We start from the raw sequence: 15,533 nt of genomic DNA, 5'->3' as shown, positions 1-15,533 counted from the left end.
TTAGGATTGGTCCTTCTGAAATTTTTTGATTTGAAAATGGAAAAAAGTTTAATTTTGAGTTTTGAAACCTACAAAACATAAAATTTGAAGCCGAAAATAAAGTTTTTTTTTGAATAGCAAAAAGTTTTGGACATTTAACTGGTTTTTTTTTTTTTAGGCCAAACAACATTTTTTTCAAAATGTTTTAACTGGGCTTCAAATATTTATGGCTCCAAAATATCTCCATACAACCTCCTGTTGAACAGAGACATATAATTTCCTTGACTTTTTAGAATGAACTTAAGAAGATTTTCTTTGAAATTTGTTTTAAGATCATAGTGTAATATTGAAGTTGTGTCCATGAGAATGAATAAAAACTGCGTGCTGAATTGAGGTAAATGTTCTTCTAGACTTGAGCATTTGGAAAACTGGTAGGGATGCGGCATGATGACGTCAGTGAAGGAGATTTATTTTCATGGTGACAGTTAATGCAAGAGGCTGGTCTTCATCCTCCACAATTCTGACGATGTACCTCTGGTTGAAGATCCATGTGTTCTTCAAGTTGCTTGGGTATCCCAGGTTGAAAACGATGACAGAAACGATCCCTTCCTCAGTTGTTGCTGTGCGACACTCCTCAACCGTCAAGTGAATAGTTGGGTATGGATAGAGGGTCACGCTATCTAATGAGAAAAAGAAAAAAAAGAACATTAACTATACAGCTTATAGAGTGTGGGTACATTAAATCTGAGTGTCCTGTTATCTAGCCATTTAGTAAAAAAAATTCAGTTAGTTAGAAAATAGAAAGACTTGATCACTAGGGCTGTAACGAATATCCGACTGCTCAGATATTTGCAATCTGCTCCTAAAAAATCTGAGCACAAATATTTGCGACATCCAAAATTGCTGATTTGCCATCTTTATAAATATAGTAGAGTGTTGTAAAATATTATTCAAGAACAATATATTTATTGCTCTGAAATACAGAATAATGTTGAATTTTAAGTCTATGAACTAAAACAAAGCCGAATGTGCACCGCTACGGTCACCGGAAGTAAAGAAATCTTTGTGTCCGTGAAGCTTCCCATTTCTAAAATAAAACTATAGAGAGCTTTTTTTTTCTCGTTCAAGCACTAATAAAGAAAATTGAATTTGACAAAAAAATAAACTTTAAAATGTACACTCTTTTGGTTATAGTAACTCTTCTACAGTTGACACAATGTACTGTAACTTCAGCAAATTCTAAAGGGAAGAACCGCAGCCTCATGCTGATATGCTGCTCTGTACAGCTGAGGAGCGGATGTGATCAACGTGAATCAGCTGAATCTATCGGGGACAAAAGCAACTTTTTATACTGGATTTGCACCAATATTTAATGCTTACAACGTGAAGTGTAGCAGAACTTTGAGGATGGAAAAACTGTGGAGAACTTTATTTTAGGATTTGTTCTTCAATGACTCAAATCAACAATGATGCTTTTGTTGTTTATGTTCCTGCTGAACTTAACTAGAAGGTTGACAGAAAAAAAGTTTTAAATACCATTTCTTTCTATCTAAATCTTCAGCTTTGTTGATTCTGATCTCCTGTTCTAAATAAAGATTTAAACGATGGTGATTTAATACATATTATTACAATTTTCATACATCTAGTAAAAATACATAAACATAGCAACAAACTTTATATTAAAAAATAAGAATCCTGGTTTGATTTGTGAATCGGATCATATCCCCACCAAAGTAACGATCTACAGCCCTACTAATCACTAACTTCAAGTGTATTGGATAAAATAAAACAGCAGATATCTGCAGGTTACATACCTTTCCAAGAGCGATAAAGAGATCACTGTTCTCTTTGAAGATGAATGGCATGAATGGCAGAAAGGCGAGGGCAGCTTTACAATGGATGTCTACAAGAGATACATTTAAGATTAAACATTTTTAAAGCTAGATTTTTTTCTTACAAGACATTTTAAAAGACCCATGCTAGTGTAAGTATATTACAGTGAAATATTTAAGGTTGACAATTTATAAAATGTTTATTATAGGCATATATGCAATACTGATGCAGGCAATGAGAATATAGTATGCACCTGGTAACTCTTGACTTAGACCCTCCTCTGTTGTCTCCAGGTAGAGTGGAGAATCCCCTTTAGCCAGGTGAGGCACTTCAGGCACAACACTGAGAAGGGATGTATTGAAGCCATGGATGAAGTCGCTCCACTTCCTCACACAGCTGCAAATGAACACAAACAGAATACAAAAATAAACAAGACCTGGAAATATTTATCAAACGTTTGTTTTCAGCTATAACTAATCAAATTCTGCTTCATTTGCTCTTATTTCATTTTATCAGAGCTGGATACCCGGCATCATTTTTTTGTCAAGTTGTTTTGTGTTTGGTCTGCAGTCCTGTGTGGACTGTAGATGCAGTGAGATGAATCCTGTTTGCAGTTTAGTTAATCTTCATCACTGAAAAGAGCTTCTCGCAGTAATGTGCTATCAAACATGCACAAGGTTGGAGCTGCACGTAGACGGAGATGGGGCATTTCTGCGAAAATAGAGTAAACTGTGCGGGCCCTTCAGGGTTGTACTTTGCCTTCAAACACTGCAGCTCCATCTGAATCTGCACTGGTGCCGTTTTCAAATCGACGGCACACGGGTTACGAAGCATCTCAGAATTCCTTTCTTGTTCTTCAAAGTTACCACAGCGCCGCGGAAACTCGTTGCGCTCAGTTTCTCAGCAAAGTGCGTATGTGACGTTTGTTTCATAGCGCCGTCTTAGATTAGGTGACTGATAATTACAGCGACATTCGCTCCACAAATGAGACACGCGGATTGTTCTATAATGTCCGTAAACATGTATTCTTCCTCCAAGCGTTTTTTTTAAAGGTTGTTTTCATAAATATATGATATATATTCGGTATATTGGGGGATAGCGGAAGTGTTCGCCAAAGCAGCTGAAGCGCTGCATTATGGGATCTGTAGTGTGTATGTTTTCAGCGGTACATTTTGCCGGCCCATTAATAGAAATTATATAAAATTATTTCGTAGGCCGAATACAATTTCACAAGAGGCCAGATGTGGCTCGCAAGCTTCGACTTTGACGCAAATAGCCTAGGAAACATTTTCAACATTAGTCCAGTAACTAGTCTGAACTTTAGCAACTTGATTTACCAAACTTAATTAGCTACACAACTCAAAGAGGGCCAAAGGGGGAGAAAGGGGTAAAAATCTACTTGAAGAGATTATTTGAAATATTTTTTAAACCAGGGAAGTCCTTGTTTAAAAAAAAAAAGTCTGACTTCAGCTCATTTAAAGTAGTTCTAGCATGCTATATAACGAACGTTAGCATGCTAACTAGCTAGCTAGGGCCAAATCATTGACTGGCACGTAACCAAAGCTAAAGTGGTCAAACGCAAAATAACTAAATAAAATACTTTATCTATTTAGTCGTTGGATGATTTTGTTTTGTTTAATTCGACAGTAGCCACGCTGGCTACAGCTAGCTAGTGTAATGCAGCTCATGTTTGTATAATGTAGTTGTGAGCTGACGCCGGAAAAAATGAATTATCTAAGAGTAGAAAACAAGTTTGAATATTAAAATGTGCTTACCTCTGAGTATTTGAGCTTCAATCTCAGCAACATCGATACCAACTTCTTCCATGCAGCCTTTTTAAAAGTTCCTCCACCGAAAGCTCAGCCAGTCTAATAACGGCTCCTCCCGCTTCACGTAGACTGCTGTCTGTGACTGCTAATGCGTCAGTTTTTCACCATAATTTTTTTCTGACATTATATTTTGCCAAAGAGTCACATGATCTATTTAGATGTTTTTTTTTTAATCTTTTGGCCATTGTAAAATAAAATAAAAAAAAAGAAAAGAAAAGAACAACTTCTTATTAAAGTTAATTTCATACATAACATAAAATATATGACGTTAATAGTTCACATTTACTCATATAAAATCATTTTCTCTAAACACTTAGTCATAAAACTATACATTAAAGTAGCTAAAATCTGAATGAATAATAAATTTAAAATCTCTTAAAAGTCTTGAGCTATTGTTTTTCGCCCCCCACCCCCGTCCACCCAAACACAGAACTGTCCCAACCATAAAATTTTACCCTTAAATTTTAAAAAGATAGTACAAATATGTACCTTTTAGGGCTAAGGAACATTTATGTACCTTAAAGGCCCTCAAAAAGGTACACATAAGTACCCTGAGGTTCACTTGTGATCCTTTGAGGGTACATTAATCCAGATTGTACCTTAAGGAACAGAAATGTACCTCTACAGTACCCCTATTTCTAACAGTGTAACCACAGCCTTAGACTTTCTGTGGTCACCAAACCAGGTCCCTCCCCTGGCTGGGGCTAGAAATTCTGTCCACAAAGATTATGAACAAAACGGATAAAGTGTAGCAGATTCTAGCATGCGGTGCAAAGAGGTCTAAATTTCTACTTACTGTGAGTACAAAGTTTCTGCTTCAGTCTAACAGGGACTCAATAGCCATACTCCCAGAGCATCCTCCAGACACCACAGGGGACGTGGACGAACGCCTTCACCAAATCCACATAGTACATATTGCGACCTCCAAAAAACCTTCCATCACATTACGCATAGTGTCGACCTGATCCATTGTTCCAGACTAGGACGGAAACCACCCTTTTATCTTTTATCTGATGTTTGACTACTGGCCGAACTCTCCTCTCCAGTACAGTAGAATACCAGGAAGCTGGAGGAGTGTGATTTCTCTGTAGTCCCAACACACCCTCTGGTCCCCCTTCTTAAAAGCGGGAACCCCTGCCCCAGTCACCAATCCAGTGGTACTGTCCCTCAATTGCTACACAGTGCTGCAAAGACATGTGACCCATGACAATCCCACAGCATCCAGAGACTGGAGGTGCTCGGGGTGGACTTCTTCCACCCCTGCTACCTTGGTACAGAGGAGCTCTTTGATTACCATGGGGACTTCAGTCCAAGCGATGGACAACCTCACTTCATGACCTTGGCTTCCTCAATTGAAGATGTTTCAGTAAGGTTGAGAAACTACTTGAAGTATTCCTTGCTAACCTGACAATTTTTTTTGTTTGAAGTCTCGAAGGTGAATAATGGTATATGGACTAAAAGTCTTCTGTCTTTGAAACATTTTACCACTCATCCTAGTGGCTTCTTCAACCTAAACATTTAACTAACTAGCTAGCTATGTTAAAACCATAGCTTTGTTAAAAACATAGCAAGCTATCCTTTAGCTATTGGGCTAAAAGCTCAGACCACCAGCTATGTTTTTTAGATAGCTATGGTTTTAACATTGCTAACGGAGCTTGTAGCCCAATAGTTAGCAGCCTGAGCAGCAGCTTTATGTCGTGCAACACGAAAAGACAGGCGGATGTAGTCAAAGAACAGCTAGTTGGGGTTACCCCAAAGGTTAAAAAGTGACACGGAGGGACCCTAACCATACGTCCATATGACGAGGGCAGTAAAAATGTGTTGAACAGCCAAAACAGTTAAATAGCCAAAGCGTGCTCTGAACCCTCGCTCGAGTGCGTCTAGCGTCTGATGCAAGACGCACTCTAGGTGGGAGGGGGGAGCATGCCTGTGCTAAACAGAGCACTTCTCTTGCTGTAACCATTGGTCAAAGTGAAAGAGAAATATTTGTGGCCTTTATTGGTGGAGTTTTTGATTTTGGACAAATACTGATAATTTTAAATTATGCAAATTTCAGCAGGTAGCAATACTAGCACCAAGATATCGCACGTCCCTAGTCTTGTATAACCGTCTTGTTTACCTCTTGTTTGCTTCTTGAAAGTGGCGTATTGGCTAAGCGCATTTGAATGTAAAATGCTTCTGTCAGAAAGGATCATGGAAACCTTGGGATTTTTTAAAGAATATATAAAGTTCTATAACAGTCTTGTTGGCTTAATCTCATTTTATCTCCCTCCTTTTTCCTACAGAATTCATCTGGGATCGCAGTTCCAAAGCCTCCCAAACCTCCAGACAAGCCGTTGATGCCTTACATGCGGTACAGCCGGAAGGTAAGCAGGAAGGTAAGACACCCCTCCACGGTGTCTGCTTTTACTGCTTGTCCTCCCCTACCCTGAACCTTTGAGGAGATATATGGGGCTGGTACCAATCCCCAACACTTCATACCCATACAATGCGTTCCAAATTAACATGCAAATTGTATTTAAGTGTCAAAAAGATTAAATTCTCTGGTTTTCAATGAAACTTAAGGATGATATTGTGTGTCGGGGCTCTTTGGGTCACTGATATCAATCTCAGGCACCTGTGATCATTAGTTTATCAGGTGAGTTTAGTTGAAGGAAAAACTACTAAAGAAGGATTATTAGGCTGACCAACATTTTCAAGCAATATGGGAAAGAGTGACTATGTTAGAATTCCCACCCAAATCCCTAACTACTAAAAATCTATATAATCCAGGACTATCTACTTCCCTGGATTCTAAAAGCAGTTTGGACACCGTGCTCACTACTTTTTTTTTTCATTCATCTTCTTGGCCGCTTCTTCCCTTTTGGGGTCGCGGGGGTGCTGGAGCCTATCCCGGCTGCTGATGGGCGAAAGGGGGGTTTTTTTTTTTTTTTTTAACAGCAAGTATAAAGTATTTCAGAAAGTGAAAATCTGATCAATTCCTTTTGGTTCCCACCCATTTCATGATGTCAACCTAAAGCTGGTCTCTGCAGCATTTCACCCACAAAAATGGACAACATCCTAACTTTGATGTGCGTGTAAAATGAAAGTGTTTTGCCGATCACCGTTCGCTTCATTGAGAAAGTGTGTTTGCATTAGCTTGGGGTGGTGCTGGCAGTGCAGTCTCTTCCTGGAAGGGGCTGTTCTCCCTTTGTGACATCACAACGCCATGACCTACTTGGATTGGGAGGGGCTGGTGCTCAGAGAGCAGGGTTTTAGAGGAATGCTCAGAAATCCGTGAATGGATCAAAATCCCTCTTTTGGGGTGTTTTCTCGTAAGGAACTAACATTGCAAAACTCTTAAAAGCTGTTGATTTTAAATTATATAGGCCCTTTAGGAATCTAAGCTCAACTGCATGTTGATGGTGTACAATGGTGTGCAAGAAGATGTTTGTCCTTTTTTGCAGGTATGGGACCAAGTAAAAGCATCCAATCCAGACCTGAAGCTGTGGGAAATCGGGAAGATCATCGGCGGCATGTGGAGAGACCTGACCGACGAGGAGAAGCAGGATTACCTGAATGAGTACGAGGCTGAAAAGGTGGGCCACAGATGCTCTTTATTGCTGTGGGTGTCCTTTTTCCTTTCCTGATAGAATTGTTTTACAAATGGAACTTCAGGCTGCCAACAGCTCCTGGTGTGCAGAATAAAATAGTGGGCTGGGCCAGCTCCAAACAGCTGTAAATGTGTCATAGCGCTGGCTCTTTTACATTCCATTCACCCGTCCTGGTGTTCTAGTTATGAAGTTGTGCAGCTTTATAGCAGACTGTTTCTTTCTGAACAAACATCTAACCCCGGGCTCACATGGCTAGCGTTACAGCTCTGATGCGAGCGCCGCAGTCTTTACATAACTTTAAAAGTGCAAGAGGAAATCCCACTGCAGCGTTTACGTCCTGTGTCTGCGTTCAGGCCTCTCCAGGGCTGCAAATCCGTTGCATTGGGTTTAAATTTTTTGTCGGACGATGCAGCTGAACCACAGCAAATAAGGGGGGGACTTACTGTACTTCCTATATAAATGACCGGTTATCGCGTGAACGTGGGTTTGGAGTTTTGCGAGGTCGGCAGCAGAGCATGTGGCTACAACCATCCAGGAGCTAATATGAGCCATCTGCTGTAGCTAGACTGCTCCTGCATCGCACCTGAACTGTAATGCTAGCCGTGTGAGGCCAGGGTAAGGCTTCACTCTTCTATTTGTGTCTCTCAACCCTGCAGATTGAATACAACGACTCTTTGAAGGCTTACCACAACTCCCCCGCATACCTGGCCTATGTGAATGCCAAGAACCGAGCCGAAGCAGCCATGGAGGAAGAGAGCAGGCAGCGCCAGAGTCGTCTTGACAAAGGGGAGCCATACATGAGCATCCAGCCCGCAGAAGACCCTGATGGCAAGTTTTTGAAATCCAGCCGTCAACGTTTTTGACATCCTCAAACCAAGCACTTCCATCATGGTTCAGCCAATCTATTTCTTTCATCAGACTACGACGACGGCTTCTCTGTGAAACACACTGCAGCCGCTCGCTTTCAGAGAAACCACCGCCTTATCAGTGACATACTGAGTGAGATTGTTGTGCCAGACGTGCGCTCGGTGGTCACCACAGCCCGCATGCAGGTCCTTAAAAGGCAGGTGCAGTCACTCATGGTGCACCAGGTGAGTCCTTGTCATGTTTTTTTGTGCACTTCATGGCTCTGCAGGACAATACTAATAACAGGTTTGATGGCAGAGGAAGCTGGAGGCAGAACTTCTCCAGATCGAAGATCGTCACCAGGAGAAGAAAAAGCGCTTCCTGGAGACCACTGATTCATTCAACACTGAACTGAAGAGGGTATGAACCTTTCTGATCTACAAGAGGGGAGGAAGAGGAATTGAGTTTATTTTCTTTCATACGCTGCACTCTCAAAAGCAAACAAAGCGTGAAGCAGATCATTTGCTTGAAAAATCACGTAGTTGAAATAACTGCTGAGACGCGGGCACTACTACTGGTCCTTAAACTCTAAAAAAGTGCAGAGAAGAAAACTGGCTAGTCCACAAATGATCATGTAGGGAGCAGCTTTGTACCATACTTACCATGTTCAAAATGTTCAAACTTTTTATCCTGCTATATGTTCCTCATAATCATTGGAGCTTTGGTTGCAGCCTTCTTTTTTTCACTTTACACTTTGGTTTACACTCAAACAAGCATTTGTTCGATCATAACCAAAATTCAGTTCGTCTTTCACACATGCCAAATGTGGCAGTCCAAGGAAATGATCCCTTTGCAAAGTAAAGCTGCCTGTGTAAATTAAGTAATATTTGTACCACTAAAATGACAAAATGACTAAACAAATCTCACAATGTTTTTTTTTATAGCTGTCAGGCGATTAAATTTTTTAATCGCGATTAATTGCATTGTCCATAGTTAACTCGCAATTGATCGCAAATTAATATGTGGCCTTTTTTTTGTGATAAATGAAATAGAGATTTATCATTTCCAATTAACTTTTGTTTTTTAAAACATTAAAGACTGAGAAAAGCGGGATACACTGTGGATAGTTTGACAGTCTGTTACTGCCGCCGCGTTCTCTGGCTGCAGCTCGATGCAGCGACGTGTCCAGAGGAGCTCACGCCATGAATATGCCGGCAGAAAGACCGCTATGCTGGGGCTGGATCACGCTTAAACCTCCAGAACTTTGGGATATTTTTCATATTTTCACGCGCCGAAAGAGGGACGGGCCACACACTCAAAGCTGAGATATATCTTTTCATCTACAAATAACTGGCGTTGTTTAAAGTACATTTAAAACGTCCTCCGGTCCGCTTGCTGTTCGGAACGTCGGGGGTCTGCAGCTCTCGGGACGCGGCGCTGGACGCGAGCCGATACCACCAGACGTGGTACTGGACACGAACCGGAGCCGGGTTAGGGTGCAGGAGCTCTCCAGTTCCTGGCGCCGGGCCGGTTCTAGCTAGCAGCTCGGTGGTTGGAGAGCCGCTGTGATTCAGTGAGAGCAGCTGGTGAGTTAGAGGGCGATGACGCCCGCGCGGTATGGAAAGGCACGTATGAGAAAATCTGCGATTAATGCGTCAAAAATATTGTCTGCGTCATGCACATATCAAATTAACGCATAATTAACGCGACAAATCTGACAGCCCTAGTTTTTTTACTTTGTTATCTGCAGACAAAATGTACAGTTTTAGAAATATAACTTTGAAAGTTCCAAATATTTGCTTGTGAAATCCCATCTTTGCTTTCAAATCATCTTTTTTGTAAAATCAACCTATACAACAGGAATTGTCCAATTTATCAATTCAAGAACAACTTTGCTAAATGTCCTTGGTTAACTACTGGTCTACAAAATGCTTGTAAAAAGAAAAATAACCTCTATAAAAGTTCTTAAAACAAAGATCGAGAGAAAAAGAACAGATGATACAAATCCTACAAAAATAAACTCACTGAAATAACACGGCACAGTAAAAAAAAATGTACTATAATAATCTACTGAATGACAATAAAAACAATGTAAAGCAAGTTTGGGAAATATTAAACACCATCATTAAAAAAAGGGACAAAAAAACGAACGCGCCCAGATTACTTTACAGATGAGACGGGTCAAACCTATTCTATGAATGAAGCAGCAAACGGTCTTAACGTGGGTCCAGCGTTGGCAGCAGAAACTCCAAAGTGCAAAACCAACATAGAAAATATTCCATCCAGCGCTAGGATCCCACACTCCATCTTTCTCTCTGATGTGAATGAAAATGAGCTGATATCAATTGTTACTAAATTCAAGAGTAAAAACTCATCAGATTGTCATGATATCGATATGACGGTGGTGAAAAGGGTGATTAACAGTATTTCTAAGCCTCTAACATACATATGTAACTTATCATTACAAACTGGGAGATTCCCAAACCAAATGAAAATGGAAAAAGGGATCCCTAACTAGAAAAGTGGAGACAAACACCTGTTTACAAACTATAGACCTATTTCTCTCCTTCCACAATTCTCAAAAATTCTGGAAAAGATATTCAATGACAAATTAGCTAAACTCATTGATAAATATAACATGATAAATGAAAGCCAATATGGTTTCAGAGAAAACAGATCAACCTCAATGGCTATCATTGATGCTGTAGAGGAGATCACAAACTCTCTGGATAAAAAGAAATCTGCAGCTGGAATCTTCATTGACTTAAAAGAAGCATTTGACTCTCAATCATGACATCCTTCTGGACAAACTGGAAGTGTACGGGATCAGAGGAGTAGCGCTAAGTTGGGTCAAAAGCTATTTAACAGGAAGAAAACAATTTGTCAAGATGAATGAATTTACATCAGAGGCCAAAGGGATAAGTTGTGGTGTCCCACAAGGATCAATTCTGGGCCCGCTGCTGTTCAATATTTACATCAATGATATATTCAATGCTTCAAAACTTTTAAAACTCATTTTATTTGCTGATGACACAAATATATTCTGTTCTAAAGACAATCAAAGGGAACTTATCAATGTGTTGAACACAGAGTTAATCGAAATAAAATCATGGATGGATTACAACAAACTATCTTTGAATCTAGACAAATCTAAAGTGATGTTTTTTGGTAAATACAAAGCCAGTACAGAGCTCTCAATTAAAGTTAACAATGACTAAAGTGAAAGTGTTACAGAAATCAAATTCTTAGGGATTGTTATTGATAACAAACTGAGTTGGAAGCCACACATCAGACACAAACTAAACTTTCAAAAAGTATTTCAATCATAAATAAATCCAAATATATATTAGAATACAACTGTAGATATTGATTGTACTGCTCCTTAATATTACCATATTTCACATACTGTATAGAAGTTTGGGGTAATAATTCTAAGAGTTCACTACATCCTCTCTTTATGCTTCAGAAACGAGCCATCAGAATTATACATAAAGCCGGTTATCTTGATCACACTAACAATTTATTTGATCAATCCAGAATTTTAAAACTGTATGACCTTGTTGATTTTTACACTGCACAGTTACTATACAGAGCTAGTGGGAAAACATTCCCATAAATATCCAGAAACAGTTCTTAGAAAATGAAGGAGGAACAAACTGAGAGGATGCAGGAACTTCAAGGTCAGATTGACCCACAAAGAAAAGTTTCTGTGTGGAACTAAACTCTGGAACAAGTTAAGTAATGAGCTCAAACAATGTTCAAGCATTTATACATTCAAGAAAATGTATAAAGAAACTCTAATCTCACACTATGAAGATAAGACGAGTTAAAGATCAACTGGTGTTTGAATAATTCCAAATGTATGAACTTGAATGTGATGAAATAATCAAAGCTTTTTCAAATGCAAACAATAAGTTTAATGTTATGTAATATACAGTTTACAATCACTATGATATTAATTTTCTTTAGTTAATCTAAAATATGTAGCAATGATTACAGGATTAATGTAATTATGTGTTCTAAAGAAAATCAATGATTATTAGATATTGTGTGAATCATTAATGTTTACTGAAAATATCTAAGAATTCTTTCAGAGAATGATTAACAACAACTCTACGGTACTTTAAAACTTGATCTCAATGTTTAATGATTATTACAACAACAACAACCAGATTACACAATTATGCTAAACAGTGAAATGAAGTAATTAAGTAGGGGTGGGATTATACAAGTTTGCTTCTTCCCACTCCTTTTCAAGCAATCAATCAAACTCTACTGACTTTAGTTAATTAGCACAAAAAATAATGAACCAAATGTGACATACAGTGGTGTGAAAAACTATTTGCCCCCTTCCTGACTTTTTATTCTTTTGCATGTTTGTCACACAAAATGTTTCTGATCATCAAACACATTTTTAATATTAGTCAAATATAACACAAGTAAACACAAAATGCAGTTTTTAAATTATTTTTTTTATTATTTAGGGAGAAAAAAGTCCAAACCCACATAGCCCTGTGTGAAAAAGTAATTGCCCCTGCACCTAATAACTGGTTGGGCCACCCTTAGCAGCAATAACTGCAATCAAACGTTTGCGATAACTTGCAACAAGTCTTTTACAGCGCTCTGGAGGAATCTTGGCCCACTCATCTTTGCAGAATTGTTGTAATTCAGCTTTATTTGAGGGTTTTCTAGCATGAACCACCTTCTTAAGGTCATGCCACAGCATCTCAATGGGATTCAGGTCAGAACTTTGACTAGGCCACTCCAAAGTCTTCATTTTGCTTTTTTTAAGCCATTCAGAGGTGGATTTGCTGGTGTGTTTTGGGTCATTGTCCTGCTGCAGCACCCAAGATCGCTTTAGCTTGAGTTGATGAACAGATGGCCGGACATTCTCCTTCAGGACTTTTTGGTAGACAGTAGAATTCATGCTTCCATCTATCACAGCAAGCCTTCCAGGTCCTGAAGCAGCAAAACAACCCCAGACCATCACACTACCACCACCATATTTTACTGTTGGTATGATGTTCTTTTTATGAAATGCTGTGTTACTTTTACGCCAGATGTAACGGGACACGCACCTTCCAAAAAGTTCAACTTTTGTCTCGTCAGTCCACAAGATATTTTCCCAAAAGTCTTGGCAGTCATCGAGATGCTTTTTAGCAAAATTAAGACGAGCCTTAATGTTCTTTTTGCTTAATAGTGGTTTGCGTCTTGGAACTCTGCCATGCAGGCCGTTTTTGCCCAGTCTCTTTCTTATGGTGGAGTCGTGGACACTGACCTTAATTGAGGTAAGTGAGGCCTGCAGTTCTTTGGATGTTGCCCTGGGATCTTTTGTGACCTCTCGGATGAGTTGTCTCTGCGCTCTTGGGGTAATTTTGGGCGGCCGGCCACTCCTGGGAAGGTTCACCACTGTTCCATGTTTTCGCCATTTGTGGATAATGGCTCTCACTGTGGTTCGCTGGAGTCCCAAAGCTTTAGAAATGGCTTTATAACCTTTACCAGTTTGATAGATCTCAGTTACTTTTGTTCTCATTTCTTCCTGAATTTCTTTGGATCTTGGCATGATGTCTAGCTTTTGAGGTGCTTTTGGTCTACTCCTCGGTGTCAGGTAGCTTCTGTTTAAATGATTTCTTGATTGAAACAGGTGTGGCAGTAATCAGGCCAGGGGGTGGCGACAGAAATTGAACTCAGGTGTGATAAACCACAGTTAAGTTATTTTTTAACAAGGGGGGTAATCACTTTTTCACACGGGGCTATGTGGGTTTAGATTTTTTTCTCCCTAAATAATGCAAACATCCATTTTAAAACTGCATTTTGTGTTTACTTGTGTTATCTTCGACTAATATTAAAATGTGTTTGATGATCAGAAACATTTTGTGTGACAAATATGCAAAAGAATAAAAAGTCAGGAAGGGGGCAAATAGTTTTTCACACCACTGTAAGTGTGTTTTATTTTTGTTTGTTTTCTATTTTCTAATCAATGCATTTAATTGTTTCTGTAATGAGTTTGAAATAATTGTGTCCTGTATTTTTCAATCTATGCTTGAAATAAACCAATCAATCAACCAATCAAAACCTTCATATACCTGGTTAATATCGTTGCATTACACCAAACTGTTTTCAGCTCATCAGCGTAAGATGTCTGGCCTGTGATTGGCTGGCTTTGCGGCTCATTTGTAGTGCTAAAGTTGAGAACCAAAAATTACAGATTAAGAGAAAAATTACATTTTGAGAGTGTGGGTCTGAAAACATCTGAGTGAAATGATTTGACCTGGTTTATGAGGTTGCAGATACACTAAAGATTTTGAGACCGCTTATGGGATTTTGTAAGCTAACGTTATTTAACCTCCGTTATATTTTTCAAAATGCACATTTCGTTTGTAGTTTAGGAGCATGTCATTTCAAAACTGACTTTTTCTTGTCACAAATATCCCTTCATATTCCTATCAGCTAGTACAAAAAGGAATCTCAGAAAAAGACCTGAGTTTACGTTCAGACACTTCCTGGACAAACTTGGGGACAAACAACACATTGAAGCCAGTTATAAATGCATAACAATAGTATTGAAACTGTCAGAAAAGTATTTTTGTGCTGACTAAACACACTGCTTTGCTTGTGACAATACTAAAGACTAGCACTATCTATCTGGACTGAATCAAGTAGACCTAAAGAATGGAGTCTAGCAGACACATAGCCTTTGAGGGAGAGTTTGCTAAAAGCGCTGATCCCAAAGCCTGTTTAGAATAAAATACCATCAATTATGTCAGGTGGATGGCATGCAAACCTCTGTTATGTGCATATGGAGCAGAGGTGCCACGTGTAGACTTTGTACAGCAGGTAGGGTGTGGGCCTTAGTGTTGTTGCGTTGCTCTGAATGTGCTGGTTTTTGGTTCTACAGCTGTGCAGTCAGAAGGTGGAGGTGGACATGGAGAAGCTGGCAGCAGAGATGGCTGCTGCTGAGGAGGTGGCTCGACGGCGGGCTGAGGAGAGGGAGCGTGAGGCGGCGGAGCAAGTGGAGAAGGCTGCACAGCAGGAAGAGACGGGGTCTGAGCCGGCTACAGCCAACAACTCCCCCGGGACCAAGGAGGATACACCTATGGAGACAGGTATCAACTCGGACTGTTTACTGTAGGAGTAAAACTGCGTTCACAACAAATGCCATTTGCGCAACAGAGATGTCAAGTTTCCACATTAAGTCAATGTACAGATGAAACCTGAGGGCGCTATTTGACTTTTGGGCATGGCATGTCGGTCCAACAACAGCGAGATTTGAGCGCCGTGGCAATCTATAGTAAAGAAGACGCATCACGACAACCATTCAGGTACTCAGCTTTGGGGATGAGCCGTTTTCAATAACCAAGTTGTTGAATTTTTATTTATCCAGGTAGGTTGATTAAAGACATTGAGACAATAATATAAAAGATCATCTATGCTTATTTTTCCCTCCTCTGAC

The 15,533-nt window shown here is 39.6% G+C and overlaps 1 protein-coding gene across 10 annotated transcripts in view; it reads left to right on the top strand.

The window, feature by feature from the left end:
• LOC112138828 (SWI/SNF-related matrix-associated actin-dependent regulator of chromatin subfamily E member 1) overlaps positions 1-15,533 on the top strand; it is a 34,108-nt gene that overhangs the window by 16,290 nt on the left and 2,285 nt on the right. For 4 of the 10 annotated variants that reach the window (XM_024261478.2, XM_036210803.1, XM_036210799.1 and 1 more), the window contains exons 5-11: positions 2,106-2,132; positions 5,927-6,019; positions 7,088-7,219; positions 7,891-8,062; positions 8,153-8,325; positions 8,399-8,500; positions 14,979-15,186. In XM_024261478.2, coding sequence (XP_024117246.1) covers positions 2,106-2,132; positions 5,927-6,019; positions 7,088-7,219; positions 7,891-8,062; positions 8,153-8,325; positions 8,399-8,500; positions 14,979-15,186 — 907 coding nt within the window. The remainder of the gene's footprint in view (positions 1-2,105; positions 2,133-5,926; positions 6,020-7,087; positions 7,220-7,890; positions 8,063-8,152; positions 8,326-8,398; positions 8,501-14,978; positions 15,187-15,533) is intronic. The other 6 variants (XM_024261483.2, XM_036210804.1, XM_036210801.1 and 3 more) reach the window with 3 other exon arrangements.

The sequence above is a fragment of the Oryzias melastigma genome, unplaced genomic scaffold (assembly GCF_002922805.2).
Source record: "Oryzias melastigma strain HK-1 unplaced genomic scaffold, ASM292280v2 sc00250, whole genome shotgun sequence".
Lineage (NCBI taxonomy): Eukaryota > Metazoa > Chordata > Actinopteri > Beloniformes > Adrianichthyidae > Oryzias > Oryzias melastigma.
This window is presented reverse-complemented; position numbering and strand designations above follow the sequence as displayed.